This window comes from Drosophila rhopaloa, unplaced genomic scaffold (genome assembly GCF_018152115.1).
Source record: "Drosophila rhopaloa isolate 14029-0021.01 unplaced genomic scaffold, ASM1815211v1 contig_163, whole genome shotgun sequence".
NCBI lineage: Eukaryota > Metazoa > Arthropoda > Insecta > Diptera > Drosophilidae > Drosophila > Drosophila rhopaloa.
In genome coordinates this window covers 8,342,751-8,362,127 of record NW_025335043.1, presented here as the reverse complement: position 1 = coordinate 8,362,127, position 19,377 = coordinate 8,342,751, and the positions used below count along the sequence as shown (strand labels likewise).

Sequence of the window (19,377 nt, the reverse complement as noted above, 5' to 3'; positions counted from 1 at the left end):
TTTTTGGAGCGAACAGAAAATCATTTAATTATTTCTTAGGTGCCAAGGCAACCCCCTTCCATCCTCTTGGAAACGGGCGAAAACAAAGACCCAGCCAAATGGCTTATGGCTAATTATTTATTTGGAAAACAAATGCATGGGAAAGCATTTCAAAGCGCTGACGTCACAGAACCCGAACACAGCAAAAAAAATTGCATTGACACTTTCATAAATCGACGGCTGACTTATTACCGATAATTGGTTTGGATTGTTATTGCCTGGCCACCGTATTTATTTATTTTCGTTTTAAGCCCCCACCCGACGCACCCAATTTGTTTATAAACAAATGCGGAGCAGACATAAAAGCGGGCAGCACAAATGAAAATAAAAAGAAAACAAAGAACGATGAACATGAAACGTTCTAAATGGCCAGCATTAAAAATCCATTAACATAAAAACTAATATTAAATATTATAAACACTCTGACCAAGAAATAAACGCAGTGGGGAGCTCACTTTTACTGGTGTTGTAGAAGGGATACGTACTTATATGAGGCAGTGTTTGTTAACAGGGCCAAGCAACAAGGTAAGCTGTTGGCCAAAAGACCACCCACATGGCCATGTTAAGTGTTAACAGACCACTGGAATCTATTTTCGGATTCAGTTAACATTTCGGTATGCGAGGAAAAGGTAGATATATATCACGAACCCAACTTCGGATGAACAGCTGTTCGGCTGCTGCCTTTTAGCCACTCAATGGGCCATCATCATCATCGTATTTGATGTTAGACACTGAATTTCTTGGGCGGCTTCAGTCGTTGCCTGTCAACAAAGCGCTGCGAACGTGTCCAAAAGGCCTTGCTCTTCAAAATAAAATGGAAAAACTTTAAGACATTCGCGAAACGGACTCAAGAACTTGAATAACACTTCTTCGATTTTGGTGTTAAGTGAAAAAGAATAAAAAAGATTCCTATTGAAAAGGAAAACTAATATTTTCAAAATGACTTAAATGCTTATCAAACAAATAAGAACAATTTTAAATGAGAAAAATATCAAAGAATCTATAAATATATAAAGTAGCTGAAATTCAACGAAATACACATCTAAGAAAAGTGTCCTCCAACCCAGAAATAATTATAACAAATCTATCAAAACATAAAATTGCCAAAAAAAACGCAATTTTGTCAAGGTAAATATTATTTCTGCCATATCGTACCATTAATCTCCCTTAAAATGAACTCCATGGAACTGCTATCGTTCGGTGCATAAACACAAGTAACGTTTCCCCTAAGCCATAATACAAGAATACAAAATACGAAAAAAAAAGCAGAGAAACAACAAAATAAAATAAAAAGTGTCAAATTTATGCGAAGCGGTAAAAGAGGACGGCCGGAAATTTATATGGCTTATGAGTTGAGTCGAGTCGAGTCGAGTTGAGCTGAGCTGAAGGATGAAAACCTTTCCATCTGCTCTTTCTGTGTGTGTGTGCTTTAACCTCAAGGATTTTTTATTTGCCTCCTGAAACGCTTTGAAATGCGGCAGAATTGTTGAATTGTTTTGTTTGCGTGGGTGTCAACTTGTTTGTTCTCGTAATTGTGTTGTAAACATATTTTGTATTCGCATTTCGGCCCTCTGTCTATGGGCACAAAAAATTCGAGAATTGTCTGGTTTTTTATAACCAAAATAACATTTAAAAGTTATGGTAATGACTAGAGAGATAATAGTTTTCCCATTAGTCAAATTCAGAGGAGCTGTAAAAATCAGAACAGGAGCATAAAATATTATATGTTAAAGTTATTAGCAAAAACATTTTATTTATAATCCTAACAAAGTTTTAATTTATCTTAAAACCAAACTAAATCTTTTCATTATTTCAAAATTACCGCTTTATGATTATGTTTTATTTGTTCTTTTCCCTTCGCCATGATTAGCATACTTTTTAGGGCACCGTTAATGAAAAAATTCCTAAAATGGCTATAGATTAGAAATAGTCGCAGTCCAAATTAATGTACATATAATTCTACCTTGTACAACTGTGCAAAAATTTAAATAAATCAGCAACAGAAACCCTGTTTAGGCATAAATGAAATGCAGAAAACGTTTTAATTAAATGCCATTCGCAAATTTTATTAAATGCTTTACCAAATTATCCCACTAGCTGAATTAACAAATCAAAATAATATATTTTCATACTACAATGAGTCCCAAGCTTAGGAAAAAATCTTGTTAAATCAAAATATGCCAAAGCACATATAATATTAAAGAACACCGTCTTCGCAGTCAAGGCGAACAATATGGAAAAGCAAAGCCTTAAAGACCAGGCCAAGTAGCTTTGTTGCTTTTGTTCCGCATGTCGTGCTATTTGTGACGAAGAATGTGTGTGACGGAAGAAAAGGGAGTGAAAGCGGCTAAGATGCATATAAAATGTCATAAAAGTCCCTTTCATACAGTGAACGATATAAAAATATGTTCAGGCTTTAAGTTTCAATCGAGCTATCCAATTAATTTATAGTGCATAGAATAGAAGAGAGAGAAAAATAAAGCCAGACAAAATATGTTGAGAAATCAAAAAGGAGAAGCTAATTACATTTATTTCCAATTGTAAATGGTTTTTTGTAATTACGAAATATGTATATAAATTGGATATAATAACCAACGTTTTTGAAAAGAATGTTAATTAAATATTGTTTTAGTAAATGATTTTTAACAAGTCATAAGTTTGGAAAACCAATAGTTCCTATTGTTATTAAATGACTTAACAGTTTTAGAGTATATAAAACCTAAGATGATATTATTACAACATATGCATAATTTATTCCGAAATTAATAAAGGTGTATAGATGTGTAACACGAGCACTGTACCCACATGCATTATGTAGATGGCTGGCATATATAAAGTATTGGCAGGCTGGGGCTTTATGTGCTACCATTTCGTTCGCCAAATTTGTCAAGGAAACCGAAGGACGAGGAACTCCCTCACATGAGTTGCACCCATAAAAGCAGCTGGAATTCTGAATTCATACTGGCTATAGTGCAACTGCAAGTGAAAGTTCCTCTGCAGAGGCTGTCAGATTGAAATGCAGCATACTTCCAGGGGCAGACTGCCAAATATTTCACTGTGAGCCTTTTTCAGCAGGGAAAAGCCCCAGATCTGGGCTATTTTTCCTCTGATTCAACAATGCAGCTTCAAGACAAAAAGCTAAATTAATAAACGCCTAGAGAGGGTGCTACTGTGTGCAAAAAGGACGGGAGACCGCAAACTCAATGCAGATAATTAAATGTAATTACATAATGTGTTTGTATTTGTGGTCCTTCTGCGTCCATCTACGTGTCCGTGCACTTGGCTTTGCTTGTGTGAGTAATTACGTGCTTATTGCCAACAATAGCAGCAACAACAACAAACAGAAGCAAACAACCCCAGACACACAATATAGCAGCTTAGATAGCAACGAAATATTTGATGGGTGGAAATTGTAATGCTCTATCTTTAGGAATACCTTATTATTCTATAGGCATTTTCTAATATTTTTATTCGGAGACGATAGTATTTTCTTATTGTATAAAAAAACCCGAATGTTCAATTTATTTAATAGCCAAAGAATTCAATTTCTTGAATTTTATAAAAGTTGTTTTATCATTTTTTGTAATTTATTCCAAATGTATTAAAACAAATCCTACGAAAATATATGTTCTTATGAACATCGCTTTATATATATTTTATAAAAACAAATATTTTATTTACCGTAGTTATATACTTATGTGAACTTCAAACTGAAACGAGATAAATTCCTTATGAAATTCAATGTAAATACAGTCTTAACAATGCAATATTTAAAAAGGCATTACAATGGATTGCATTGTTTTTGCTTGATATCCTTTACCACAGTGCTCATCGTCAATCGGAAAACCAAAATCCTCGTGAAAAAACAAAATTAAGTTCATCAGAATCGAACAGAGCCGATCAGAATGAAACCGTAATTAAATTGCAACAACAATCCCGCAGAAGTATTCGTGTATGAGTAAATATATCTTTATTATGGCATAATGTGCTTCTGGTATTTGATAAGAGCTTATGACGATGACGTGCACGTTAGCCGGAGGCGGACCCCGCCCCTCTGACCACGCGGTGGAGTCAATAAAATGTAATTAAATCGACATTGTTATCGCCAGCAGACCAACAAACACAGACAGACCCCCACTAACGCAATGCCGATATCTGTGCATTAATTTCAACAAAAACAAACAGAAATTATTTCCGATATTACGACTAGAAGATACCCATTACCTAGTTACTCGAAGAAGGAGATTCCTTATTAAATTCTGAGAACCATTTTAAGTCATTTCATACCATTAGCGTTTGGTGTCATATCTCAAATTTAAGAGTATAAAGAAATTAACAGAAAATTGATAAACTTTGTAATGTTATAATCACGCGGTAAAACACAAGTTCCCACCTAAGCAAAATATTCGCTTTTATTGATAGTCAAATTTTATTCTTTCTATTATAATTTTGGTTGGTATAATGTGTTTTTTTTACTTTTGTAAAACAATTGAACGTGAATAACATTAGCACCCTCATTGTTTTTCGTTGTTGAAATAAAATTTGCTATTTTCTTTGTTGGCCGACGACTTTTTTGGCCTATGTAAACAACCACAAATGCCAGTTAAAACTCGGTTAGAAATTCTAATTGAATTTAAATTGAATTTAATAGTTGAGCACCCAAATGGCCAAACAGTAACCACATCAATACCATTTGATTCACATTGAAAATAAACTTAGGCTTTACCCGATCCTATACAAGACAAATAAAAGAAATCCGAATAAGAGTCCGAAAAAATTGGTAAAAACAACTTTTCTTAAACTCTTATAAATCTATTAAAAGTTTTACCATAGGAAAAATACTCTTAAGGAACTTCCCACTTCAAAAGGTTACCAGAAGCAGATAATGAGCTCAAAAATTGAGCCAAATTGGAAAAAGGAAAAGTTTTCTGGCAAAGCAGCCGCAAACCAAATTAATTTCTAAGTGAATTCATCAATGGGGGAAATCGAATAAAATTTGCAAACTAATTGTGCCATGGGAAAACTGAGTAAAAAAAAACTGCAACAAAATGTGAAAAGTTTCACCGGAATGAGGCCGCCCGAAAGCAAATAAAGTTGGCAGAAAAATAAAATAGGACGAAACTCCAGGGCTCCATTCAAATGCCGTTCACGACCTTTTAAGTTGTTTACCGCCACTTGAACTGTCCTCTATCTATATCTCTATTTTGCTTTTTGAAGAGTTTCCCCTTTGATTTATAATTTTGTCGGCCTCTTTTGGCCATTGAAATTTATCAAGTGCTATCATTTGGGCTTTCTCTTTTAATTGAAATTTCTGCCAAAGGTGGTCCCGAAAGCTGTTAAAAAAGTCTAACCCAAACGGAAGGAAAACACGAAAAAGGGATTAAGAAAAGCGAAGTGGCCCCAATGGGCTCAAATAAAATTAAAAGTTTTATTGGGTTGGCAATTTAATAATTTAAATGAGCCACCAATTGCGTGGCAAGTAATTAACTAAATGAGACTATTTGATACCCTGTGTGAGTAAATAGAATATTTATAATAGGGAGAAAATAAAAAGATTAATATTGTTATTATTGTATCTCAAATAAGGAAAGTGCAATAATCTTTGGGTTTCAATAATATATAAATAAATAAAAATAACTCTGATAAAACTGTTACCAATCCTTTAAGACCAAGAAGTAACCACTTTAATGGGGTGTGTGTCTGCCAACAATCAGGTGAAGTGACGAGGCCGAACGGCAATGGATGAGCACCTCAATTACATTTTGCAATTACCCAAGCAGAGGCAATCCCCAGAAGTCCTTATGTGCGGGTGGGACCATATATATGCAACACCCCTTTTCAAAAAACCTCTTTTCTCTCGCTGCAAATGAAAATATCCTCTTGACCGACCCATCTCCCCCCTTTTTGACTGGCTTTCCACTGTTTTTCTGGGTCCACTTTCACTGGGTTTTTGCCACTGCTTCTTCGACTGTCCATTGCATAATTCAGACGAGTCCATCTTGTCCTTCTACCTCCACTTTTGGATGAAGAGCGAAGGGTGAGTGGTCAAAATACTGATTCCGACTCATACGTCAGTTTATCAAGCCGAGTTCAGTTGCAATTTGGCAGCCCAAATGTGTTTCTGCCTTATATGGCATTCTCTAGGTGGGCGTGGCCTGGCATTTTTGTGGTAGTTTCATTACCAAATTGAGTCGGTGAATTTAACCAACTCTGCTGGCCAGAAGATTTAAATTCTCTACAATCGAAATCACCCGCTAAAGCTCGAGTATGTTGGCATAAGCTCATTCATTTCAATTAGACCAGAGCTACCACATTTTGTGGTACCAAACTAAGTAAAAAAAAGTAATTGGAGACGGCAATAATTAAACATTTTAAATGGTGACCAAATTTATAATACTTTGGTTCTTAAAAAAATATACATCAGACTTAATTTGCATAAATGATGATTTTTCTTTGGGGTTTTAGTATAGATTATAACAAGGAAATAAAAACGGTTTAATCATTTAGCGGGCATGATTTGGCTGAATTTTGTATAGATTTCTCAATTTGAAAAGCAGATAATGTTGATTGTGTGTTACTTTTTACTAAGTGTATTTTGCGGCAACATCTGCCATGTCATCGTGTCAGGCCAGACGGTCCTGGCTTCATGGAAATGTTGGCCCAAATTGCGGGCACACACAACAGACCAATTCGGTTGCCAGTCCTGAGTTATGCGTGGATCTGTCGGCTGGGCTTAAAATAGATGGGTAATGTTTGCATAATATGTACGTCATTTTATATAGTAAATCAGTTGCGAAAACTTTATGTTAATGCCTAATCATGGAAACTGTCAACGAAATATTTTGTGCATTTCGAAGGGATGGCAATGGTTTATTTATAATCTGTTATGCCACAGGACTTTATTTTGGTTGGCAATCCTTAAAGCTCATTTGTAATGAGCTGATTTAATGAATTTTTTATAGAAGTAATGCATTGATTTTTTAAATTATTAGACATTTTTGTTTAGCTGATTTTCGTTATAGTTTTTTAACACAAGACTATGAGTATTCTCACACTGAAACAATTAATAACCACATAATAGCCAGCTCTTTGTACGAAAGTTGAAGCGTTTAAACTTCTATTTATGTGGTCAGTGCACAGAATTCGTATTTGTTTTGGGTTCAATTGAAATACTTTTTTTTCCATATTTCACTTTTCACACAGTTTATAAAATTTTATATATAAAATTATTTAAATTTAAAAATCAGTTCTTGTCCTTACATATTTGCAACCATATTTGCCAATATATGACGTTGTGTTCAAAATACTGTTGGTAGAATTAAACTTTTACTAACATTTTCCATTGGCCATACTCTTATCTCTTAGACCATAAATTTATGGAATTCAATAAGAAATTGCCGAAAATTATAATCGATGTTCAGCGACGAAGGCGAAAGTGATTTACTTTGACACTCGGCCTGTGGGCAGTTTTCCCACTTTACCATTTCGTAAAGCGACAAAACAAGCAACCTATGGAAGGTCCATTCAACCGACGGAAAACTTCAAAGTGCAACAAGTGTTCGGACGGAGGAAAATTTATCGATGGCAAAACTTGCGCTCCCAGTGAGTTACGACAAGTTGGTCTCGAGGGAGAAATACTTGTGACTTCACTTTTCCCTTTACGTTTTCCTCTTTTACGGAAAAACTCGAAGATAAATGTTTGCAAGTTGTCGGCGCTACTTTCCTCCATATTCCATAGGTGGCCCTTCAGAGGAGTCCTTTGAGGAAGGAAGACATCGAAGCCAACACACGGCGACAATCTGTATGGGACGGCAGTGGCGGAAAAATTTAATTGTGCAGTCGGGTGACTAATTGAAAACTTTCAGCTTGAATGACGAAAATAGGAAAAACTTCCAAGGCAGAAAAACATTGAGAAATTGCTGATGAAAGTGGGATTGTCTTGTTTTCCTCGCTTCTGCTGCCTGACAACCAGAAGAGGCTTTGTTATATAAGTAGAAGAGAATGCTTCGGAAATCTATCGATTGCATAAAGTGATTTAGTGGGATTAATTATTCTCAAAATGGTAAACAGCATGGGGTAGTTCGTGTGGGCATGATTGCCTCTCGGAAACTTTGTTTTTTGCTCTAAAGTGACCTTTAGCAATTCCCTATTAGCCTTACTTACGTTCCATCAAATCTAGTACATTATGTAATTTTAAGATCCCATTTTTGAAAACTTATGCACCAGAAACTATAAATCCAACAGAGATAAAAAAACCCAAAAATCTGCATATGTTAAGGAATCTTAACATTTCTCAAACACTCTACTACTAGATGTAAGTCCAAATGACACTTTTGAGTTGGTAACTATATTAATTCCATCAAGAGCAAAACCATTTAGCGTGTTTTATAGCCTCGTTGTTGGCCAAAAAAAATGTATGGACATAAACTCTTCTCGGCCGGAATTTCCTTTATTCATTTGGAATATTTAGAGGCGCAGCCATCATTTTTATGGGCTCATGTTTCACTTAGCCAACAGTCGGACGGTTATTCGGTGGTCATAAATTTGATGTCAACTTACTTAGGCTCTGTCATGTTCGAAAAGTCATAATTTTCGTGGGGTCTGTGTGCCACTGTTGAACAATTTCAATGATCTGCATATTGGGTAATAGTTCGTACCCCACCCACTTTTGTTTCCATATTTTTATTCCACATCATGTTTTGCTTCTGTGTCGCTGCTTTTTTACGATGTTGACCTCCATTTTGGGTTGTTTATATGTTCTGAACCGATACGATTTATTTGGACACTGTCCGTTTATCGCACCATCACGTCCTGTTCCCTGTTTTCCTTCAAGGGAAACAGAGGAAAGTCCATAAATTTATGTCAAACAATCCTTTGCTGTACGTATTTTTATTACAAGTCGAAGGCCGATGATGAGGTCGAAGATAGTGAATGGTAATGGTGGGGGAGTGGGTGTGGGAGTGGGAGTGGAGTTGTGTGAACGAGTCGCAACTTTGTCACATTCCATCGGCATTTTGCGTACATTCCAAGCGTACATATTTTCCACTTTATTGTTCAGTCATTCTACACATTTGCATCTCTTTCTCTACGTTTCGCTGACTTTTTATGATACTCTTCCTTGAAGTTCTTATTCAAAAAGCAAACACAGGGAATATAAAATTATTATATAAATTATTATTATTATAATTTTAATATTGTTGTTATTATTATTAATTTACCTATGTTTAGGTACCCAAAATAAAAAATTTAGATATGTGATTGTTTTTTCAGGATTTTATTTATATATAAAAATTTACGATTTCCACTACTTACGCTTTGCGTTCATTTTACAATACTTTTTATGCTTATGTATATACTAATAAAACTACATCATATATCCTATATATTGTTACAATAAAATACAAATATTCTTGTCTCCAAAGAAATGAAGAGTAGTTCCCGTTTCTCCAAGTTATGTTCTTATTTCGTGTTTTACTTGTGCTCGACTTGAAATTGTTATACCTTTTTTATGCTGACTGTAAAATGATACGTTTGCGGTGCGATTTAAGCAGTCATTCCTATGGAAATTTCGTATCCTTAAATCTTAAAGAATAAAATTCCCTTTAAAAATTAGAATTGTGTGTTGTTTATTATTGTTTAATTTAGAATATTTACAGTCAATTTTCGCGTTTGTTTTCGTTACGTTTGCTTTCCTAAATTCAAAATCACTTATCTTTCTGCTGTTTTCCTTGGATATTCGTCCGGAACAGTGATATCGTGACATAATTCCTCTCACGCACGTGCTGCAAGGCATTACAAGGATGAATATGAAAATCAAAACAGAAAAAATCCACAAGCAAATAAGCCCCGGACTGGATGAGGCACCCACTAAGCTGTCCCGCTCCCAGAGATGTCTTTAAATTCAGCACGCGCCTTTCTGAAGGTTTTCCCAGCTCACTGAATTTTCCCCCATCGTTCTCTGTCCGTTTCCATTTTCCCTCTAACCATAGTTTTCAACCTCGTCTAGACACTGATTTGAGTTGATTTTGCTGTTGTTGGTTTCTGCATTCCCCGCTCCCCGTGCCCGAAATTAATTTATTGTCTAAATGGTACGCGTCGGGAAAGCGGGTAAGGACCTATAGTGGATATACGAAAATGGGGCGCTTTTGGGCGTGACACATCGTCGACGCTAACATTAAATGTTGCTGAAAGCGCGCGTGGCTCATTTTCTTTAATTTTTATATTCTGCGTGAAAATTCATAGACTCAAAGGCCGAGTTTGTCCCTCCAGCCCAACCTTCATAATCGATGAACCTTGGTGCTTTTCTGGCGACGGACAGGGGAGCATAAATCGAGTTATTGGGATAACAAAAATTGTTCACTCACCTCTGATGCGCAACAGTAAAACAGTGTACAGCAGTATTTTTAAACGGAAAAAAGCCTGAAAACGACTTTTAAGCGGTGAACACAAATATGTTGGCCTTTTTGTGGCAAGCTGTACATTTAAGGGGTAGCAGTGATTGCAATGGGCGATTTAGACAAACTGAAAAATTAAGTCTATAAAAAAGTAAAAACTAATTTAATATTTATCAAAATTTTAAATTTTGTATATAAAATATATGTTCTGTTTATAAGATTATCCATTTTTTAAAGTCAAGAAACTATCCAATTCCAGGGTGAATTTTACATTTAAAACCTACTTTACATGAAGAAGAAAATCAAGGACCTAAATAGATAAAAATTTTGATTATTCTGTGGCTTATTAAAGATTAATGATAATGAAAATAAAATGCATTTCTTAGGGTGTGGCACTCGTCGATTCAAGCTCGTATTTCATCTGAATCTCCTTTTTGGTAAAAACCAAACTCACACATATTCACAACCACACAGATACACACTCACACCTGAGATGGGCGCAAAAGCTGCGTGCCAAGGGGGCGTGGCTCGATCCTAACAAAGCTAACAAAGTGTCTTTCATGTAGGCGTTTTATTTTACTTTAGCATTTTCCTTTGTTTTCGTTCATTTTATTTTGATATCCGTGAAAAATTCATGAAACTGGTAAACGCTCGCTTTTGTCTTTATTTTTCATTGTTTCACTGTTTACATATAAACAATAAATTATGTGTTCCAATGTCCCACTCTGGGACAGCCCCAAATTTCTTGTACCTTTCACTTTAACTCAGTTAAAGCAGAAGAAGACCAAATTTCGTTGAAATTGTCTGTTGCCTTCGGGGAATGATGAAAAAATCGTTTTGACATAATTTTGAATATATTGTTGATTCATGGAAAATATTGCGTTTAAAATGAATAAATTATTCATTTTCAAGGTCTTGCAGTAAGATGTCTTCCAGATAAATGAGAGCTTTATTATGTTGGTTGTTTAAAAAGTATAAAACGCCTTATATAAGTCTTAGTTATCTGTTTAATATTCATAAATTTAATTCTATTATCATTAATATTGTTTGTGATCCTTTTACATTTGTAAATAATTTAATTTTCCATTATATTTTCACACTAAATTCTTATAAGTTAAGTGAAACAAATATCTGATGGCCTAAACTAAAGACCAAATTATATTTTCGCCTGGCTTAGTAAAAGAAGGACATTAATCCTCTTTTTTTTCGCTGAGATTTGCATAACAAAGCTCTGCGGGGAATGTCCCTTGATCACCATCCTGTCGAGGGTCCGGGATCTCTATTCCTGGCGGTCCTGGTCTATCCATATCCACAGAGGCTTATTTATGCGCGCATGCCGGCGTTAAATTGGATAATGGAAATTGGATTCGAGCCGAGGTTTTCTTTTCTGGCCAAAACGAAAACGCCCCTGCTGGAGGCCGCGTTTATAACTGAAACTTTGTGCGGCCAAGTCGATGGCACTTGACTTGATTGCGGGCCCACAAGGGCAAGGTCGTGAGGCGACGGCGACACGTGTGGCACGACACCTGTTGAGGTGGGAGATACTGGGGAAAATTTAGGGAAATTCGGGGGGAATGGGTCCGGGCCATCTGCTGCTCGCTACCATCGCCTTATTAATATTAATGAGCATATGGTTGGGGGCCAAATGCCAACCGGCAAAGCAAAAGCAAACTTCCCCTCCACAGACACCCTGAAACTCATCGATGGCTGCCAACGTCATTTACGATGTGCGAAAATAAATATTTAATTATTTATAAATCATGACCCGCCCAAACGACAATGACGTAGCACCCGGAATCAGGAATCCAGAATCCACAGAATCCAGGTGAGAACGTGAGCGCCGCCGCACGGATGAGCACATACGGACACTTTAGCCGGAATCCAGTAGAACGCGGGGCCAAAGTGTAAATACATAAATTATGGCAACACATTTCGCAGGGCTTCACCTATGTATGTGCAAATCATTTATTGAGAGCTTAGGATGGGGGAACGAGCCAATAATTCGTGGGAGAAAAAGCAAGGAAAAAGTATGAAAACTCAGAAGGTTGACATTGTGAAAAAGTAAATAGTTAAAGACGATTAAGTTTAATTAGGTTAACCATTATCCTAATTAAACTTAAGCTTCAAAATAAAATGTAGCTTAAAGGACTTAATTACAAAAATATAAATAAATTAAAGTCATATTAATTGGCTAACTATAAACGTTTTGGAGCTAGGATAGTTAAGTAAGATCCAAATAAAATGTAGAATTTAGATACACGACTCAAGGATAGAAAATAACTATTTTGACCTTTCTAAAATGCTTTTTTAATGTTTCAAAATGTGTACATTTGAATGAAACTAAGATCATTGGTTATATTTATTATCGACAAAATGAACCTCTTCATAAACCTACGTTAAAAACTAATCACACTAATGAAAGCATCACAAGTTTGATTGGCTATTCCTGATGAATTTGGGACTCAGTTTGAAAAAGGTAATTAAACTGATAACCAATTACCCTCATGCGCAATTCATAAAATCATTTCCAATTTAATTCCGTCTCTTGATTGGATGCACCCAATCACATTCAACCGTGAAATTCAATCCCGATAGAAGCTTACTAAACATTAGTCGGCCAATCGGCCTAATTCAACCATTTGCAAATGGATATATGATTGGAAAGTCATCCCAATTCACCAGGGATGATGGATGGGAAAAGGTGAGCTATTTTTGTGCATTTACCAATTAACTTGGTTGACATAAGCCGATTTGGCGTTTATTTGTGGTCCAAGAGGCGCACAACAGATCGAATGTAATTTTTAATTAAGCAAATGGCTTCCACACTCGGAAATCAAAAGAGCGTGTGTCGGTTTTTCCGGCATTAAGTCATGAAATTAGGCGCTGAAGTTTGGAAAAACAAATCATCAGAGCGAAAAGTTAAAAAGCTTGAGGAGAAGAGGACACCTGAGTGGAACTTATCCATGCACTTCACGAGTGAAGTTAAAATTTATGCCATAGACGACTAGAACAAAGCTGGGCAAAAAGATGCGGAGGATAGGAATACGGATCGGGTGGGAAACTCTATGCATGACAATGACTTTGGCCAATGAGTGAGAAAGATAACAGGCAAAAGTTTTTCCTCCGTGCTCAGGTGGAACAAAGGCGCTGAAAACAAAAGATATTTTTCACGCGAAAAAAGAAATTTCATTTGGTCCTCCAATTCAATTTTCCTTAAATTTAACAAAGTTTTACAAAGCAGCATCAAATTTGAATAAAAATGTAAATTGACTAGATCCGGCCGAGAGATTAACCCAAGTTCAACCTTTAAGGTTAAGTGCTTCGATTGGTCTTCGAAGCCTAGATTAAAATAAAGCTATTAAATTTCAATCTCAGATGCCCCACAAAGTGGGCTAAGAACTTTAGGGGCTATCTAAGAATTACAAAGCCTAATTATCGAAAAAGAGTGTCATAAACTAATTCATTTTAATTTGTAAACATTAAGGTATACACCGCTTGTTTAGTATATCTTAAATGAATGTGACTCTAAGCAGATCAAGATATTTGTTATATAATAGTATTTGTTGACTAATAAGGACTGGATCTAGGATCTTGCAATGCTATAAATACATTTTAAAAATATTTTACTTGTATTGAATACCCATTGTCAACGATGTTTTGTCGGATAAATTATTAGTTTTACCGGCTCCCATATTGTCCCATTCTCCCTGTTGCATTTTGATTGCACCGAATTTACCAAGGACGACAGTGTGATATTGCCTCATTAGGACCACACACAAGAACAGTGGCCCCTGCTGCCAATTACAGTTTCATCAGTCACTTGGTCATAACGCAGCCTTCCCTTTTGGCCAGGCCTGGAAAGAGCCGAAAACACATATCTTCTGCTCCACTGGCCAGATCAATCGGTAGTCAAGCGTTTTATGGCCTTTGTGTGCGGGTGTGGAAAGCGCTGGTGGGGGAGGGGGGCTTGGACTTTGTTGAGCTTGATGCCATCATCGTCAATGGCAACATGTTTAGCAATTGATTGCTAACCTTGTTTGTCCCGGCCAGAAGCTGAATGGGGACCGAACAGGACCTGAGAGGAGAACACGGACGCTGTCAGAGAATCTTCTCATCTGACCACAGCCATAATTATCGGGATATCTGTCTGGCTAATCAAGGTGTGGAGCGAACAAGAGAGTACGCTTGGAGAAATAACTTCATCGGGTGGTTTGTATTCTGGGAAGTACTCAACTCTAATATTAAGCATTATCCATTTGGTTTTTTCAACAGCTTTGCCTTAAAATGTCCTCATAAAAATTACAATAATATAACACAAATAATTGAAGTTTTATAGTTGTCAAATAATTTAATTTAATGCCATTGTTCTGCAATTTCAATTATGAGCTTTCCAAATATTGATTTTGTCACTTTATGATAATTACATAAATTATTTGATTGTATACTTTATCCTATATTCCAATTGAAGGACTTTTCAATTTAATAAACGTGAATTATAAGGTAACTTTATTTTCCCTTTTATTATGGTTGTTACTATTTAATTGTCTATTTTATTTTAATAGGCTTTTCTCCCGGTGTGGCAATTATGATGTGGCCGGCATCGAAGCAGCTGCATTCCAGCTAATTGAGGGGCCTAATGCAGGGGGTTAAACTTTAACCCGATCGGGTCGCAAAGTCGTTAGGCCCAGCTGTTGTTGACCCACTTAATTCCGGATAGAGAAGCGCTCATAAATTCCGTGGCGATTCACGCAGTTTATCTAACTAGGATTACGCCAATTAATTAATCAGGGAAATTCTATCGGCCTTGGGTTTTGCGACCAATGGTGGGCGGACTTCTGCCCCCTGAGGCTATTTCCTTTCACTTGGCCTTGGCTTGTTGTTCTGTCGGTTTTTTGGTCAACGAACAACTTGGTTTCGCTTCTTATTGGCCTGTTTTTGGCCAATGTCTGCTAAAGTTTTGGCCTGGCTACTAACCGACAAGTTTGCGACCTTCGTGGAGCTCCTTAGTATATATGTCTTGTGGCTTTTTTCTGGGGCAAAGTTTTCGTGTTCCACGCCATATGGACGACGTTTTACTTCAACGCTTATGTTTATTCATTTTCAACTTAGTCTGGGGTTCCCAAGAAACCTCAAAACAAATTGCTTATTAATTATTGTCCAAAGTTTCCGCAAGAAACTTAAATACCAAACGTTTTATAATGGCTTTTTAGCAAAAGTTACTATTTAATTTGCAAATTAGCAAAAGATGAAGAGACATTTTTGGACTGAGTTATTTTATAGTTTATTTTCAAATAAGATTTAGGAACAGTCATATTGTTTATATACCTGACAAGATTTATAATTACTTAAGGGAAACTAAATTAAAGTAACTGCATTAGAAATGCAGTCTTTGCCAGAAGTGCAATACTTTTTTGACTGATTGTTCTTGGAACTTGTCAGACATTTCTCAATATTGCGGTCTCAGTGCCATCAAACTGTTGACTCATTTCGAATTCTATTTAATTATTTTTCTGGTCCTGGCACAAAGAATAAGTTCTCTCCTTTGGTCTCTCGTTATGGGAAAGTTAATTGCTTGTAGTTGTTGGCGTTGCTGTCATGTATTTTTGTTGTGCTGCTTTCCTTCGCGCTGGCTTTTCCTTTATTTTTCCTTCGCCTTTCATTTTTCACCCCACCAGATAGCGAATCATTTTTTTTTCGCACGCCGCTCAGTGTGAAGAAGGCAAACAAGCAAACGAGCAGAATTTCATATAGTTGATTGCATTGTCTGCAGGAAGATGTTCACACGATGATGCAGGAGAAGGCAAAGGACCCGGGGGCGGATGGGAGGTGGGGGCGTGGCAGGGGATAGTTTCATGAAATGCTGATAGCATGCGCTCAATATTGTCAGTAAATAATACGCGCTTGTTAGAGTGAGCTCCAGACAAACATAAATTTACACCGAGAAAAAAACATAAGGCTTAAGAAAAAGTATACAGCTTATGTTTTCTTTTTGGAGTAGTAAAATAGTAGATATAAATATAAATTATTGTAAGCCAACCAATAAGGGAGACAACAGTTCTTATAGAAGTTACATTCTCATTTTTTAAAAGTTTTCATATAAACAGAATTTTGTTTTATCGAGAAAGGTTATTAAAATGAGATTGATTTGGTATAAATAAAAGAGTATGGAAACTTCGATGTATTTTTAAATAAAAAGTATGTTCTATTTTTTTGCAGTCCTCCAATTAACAATTAATAATGACGATGCTAAAACCCTTTGGCCGTAACTAATCAATCTCGCATATCGCGCTTTTTTTCTCCCCCTTTTGCAGAAACCTCATCATGCCGCATGTGACGTCACAGGCATAAAGTATGGAAAGCATATCACAATATTTGCCATTTAGCTGGTTTAGCGGGCATCGTCAAATAGGCAGCCGACCGCAACCGGCAAATTAGCAGGCAGTTACACCAACGTAACCGAATCGAAAATGGGAGGAGAGGGAGGATGGTGGCGCGGAGGAGGAGAAGGACGAGGAGTGGTGGGCAGGAAGGCCAACATAAAGGGACACTCGACACCGAACCGCAGGAACAGCAGCACCAACGCGACCAAGGGCAGTGTCCATTCTGGCATTCTGTTATTTGTGCTGACAGCGCTGACACTAACGAGCTTAATAGCGCCCACAGAGCAGCTGACAGTGGCCCCAAATGGAACCACTCTGCAGCAAGAGCAGCAGCTGGAGTCCGTGGAATCCGTATCATCCAATCCACCGTTGGCTGCCGACGACTACAGCTACAGGCCCATGAATGGCAGTCTGAATGGAACGACAATGGCGCCCAACTCGCGGCCTCGCCAGAACCACAAACAGCGATTGCCAAAGGGCAATGGCAGCTACTATTCGGAGTACGATGAGGATGTGCGTCCGGACTGCTCCCGCAAATACAACTTCATCCTGAAGCTCATCACGATGATACTGTATGCCCTGGTGTGCATCATCGGGTTGTTTGGTAACACGCTGGTGATCTATGTGGTGATGCGGTTTTCCAAAATGCAAACGGTTACCAATATATACATCCTGAACCTGGCAATCGCTGATGAGTGCTTCCTGATCGGGATTCCCTTCCTGCTGTACACCATTCAGGTGGGCAACTGGCCCTTCGGCGACTATATGTGCAAGGCCTACATGGTGAGCACCTCGATCACCTCGTTCACCTCGTCGATCTTCCTGCTGATCATGTCGGCGGATCGCTATATAGCAGTGTGCCATCCCATATCCTCGCCCCGCTATCGAACGCCCTTCGTGTCCAAGTTGGTTTCGGCCGTCGCCTGGATGACATCCGTGCTGCTGATGCTGCCGGTCATCCTCTTCGCCAGCACCGTCCAGTCGAGCCAGGGCAATGTGTCCTGCAACATCGAGTGGCCGGACAGCCAGAACTCCGATACCGACTCCACCTTTATACTATACTCCTTCGTCCTGGGCTTCGCCACTCCGCTGACCTTCATCCTGGTCTTCTACTGCCTGGTGATCCGCAAGCTGCACACGGTGGGACCCAAGCACAAGTCCAAGGAGAAGAAGCGATCGCACCGGAAGGTCACCAAACTGGTGCTCACGGTAATCACGATATTTTTTTAAATCACCTAAAACCATCAAATCTAAAATTAAGTGCTTCTATATACCAATTTGAATAGATTATTTTATAAATTGTCTGATGAATAATAAGTTGTCCTTAAATAGTAAAAAGGTTATTGGTAAAGATTATTTTAAATACCTTTAAAACTTAATGTCTTTTAACCTGACAAATTTGTGTTATAGTTTTCTTTGCAAATGTATATAAAGAACCAATTCATATTTACATTTATAAATATTTATTCTATATTCTTGGTATTGAAACGTGCACTTGCTGATTGTATTTCTTTTCATTTCAAAGGTAATAAGTGCGTACATATTTTGTTGGCTTCCACACTGGATTTCTCAGGTAATTAATTATAATCAGTTACAGTGTACTTAAAAATGGCTTTTCCCCAATGATTTTCGATGTCTGACTTCTAAACATTATATATAGAAAAGAGGCTATCAGTTATTTGTTTTCTTTAAATCCTTTCGCAGGTGGCTCTGATCAGCTCGACCCCGCACCCGTGTGCATCTCCCCTGGAGCTGGCCGTCTTCCTGACCTGCGGATGCCTGAGCTACTCGAACTCGGCCATGAACCCCATCCTGTACGCCTTCCTCAGCGACAACTTCAAGAAGAGCTTCATGAAGGCCTGCACTTGTGCGGCGCGCAAGGATGTGAATGCCCAGCTGCAGTTGGAGAACAGTTTCTTTCCCAAGTTCGGCAAGGGTAGGCAATCGGAGCGCCTTTTGGGGGGCGGTGGAAAGGGTGGCGCCCAACGTGGGGCCTTGGCCAAGAAGAAGGCCTTGGCGGTGGCCAGGAACAACAATGCCCTGATGGGCACCGCAACCACGACGACAACGACCACCACGGCGGGCACGGATGCGGTGACCTGTCTTCAGCCTATCCAACCTGTTCCGGCCGAAATCCAGGTGGGCAATCCGGCCACTGTGCTGGTGGTCAATGCCGAGACCAACAACTGTAAGCCACCAGTGCTCCACACGGACTTATAAGACCGGGCTCCCTCGATGCCCCTGGAAACGGTGGTGTTCATCGCCCGGAGGTGAGATCCCCAGAAGGAACTGGAGCTGGACTTGGTCCTGGATTGCCAGCTAGGAAGGCAATCCGAGTGCTTGCTGTAGGCTAAGCATTCACTGAAATGATATTGATATTTTATACCATTAAGGCAGAGCTATGCGAAAACGGGAAAATATAATTAGATTTGTTTAAGGTGGAATCTCAGCAACCAGATATATGTATTATGGTATAGTGAATAAATAAATGTTTTGTTTATCGCACTGAAACTATCCCAGGGTAAATAGCATCTACAATTCAGTTGAATAAATCATCCTCATTT

At 37.9% G+C, this 19,377-nt stretch overlaps 1 protein-coding gene across 1 annotated transcript; it reads left to right on the top strand.

The window, feature by feature from the left end:
• The first annotated feature begins 810 nt into the window (after positions 1-810).
• On the top strand, positions 811-19,046 carry LOC108036939 (somatostatin receptor type 2). Its single transcript, XM_044458043.1, has 4 exons — positions 811-1,167; positions 16,745-18,022; positions 18,339-18,386; positions 18,518-19,046. Exons 2-4 carry the CDS (start codon positions 16,901-16,903, stop codon positions 19,031-19,033), a joined length of 1,686 nt encoding a protein of 561 aa, XP_044313978.1. The 5' UTR covers positions 811-1,167; positions 16,745-16,900; the 3' UTR covers positions 19,034-19,046.
• Positions 19,047-19,377: the final 331 nt, after the last annotated feature.

Bases quoted from the DNA above. Each gene is read 5' to 3' on its own strand.
- LOC108036939 (XM_044458043.1), top strand. From the start codon at position 16,901: ATGGGAGGAGAGGGAGGATGGTGGCGCGGAGGAGGAGAAGGACGAGGA. The intron at 18,023-18,338 runs GTAATCACGATA...TTCATTTCAAAG, and splicing joins TCACCAAACTGGTGCTCACG to GTAATAAGTGCGTACATATT. The intron at 18,387-18,517 runs GTAATTAATTAT...ATCCTTTCGCAG, and splicing joins TTCCACACTGGATTTCTCAG to GTGGCTCTGATCAGCTCGAC.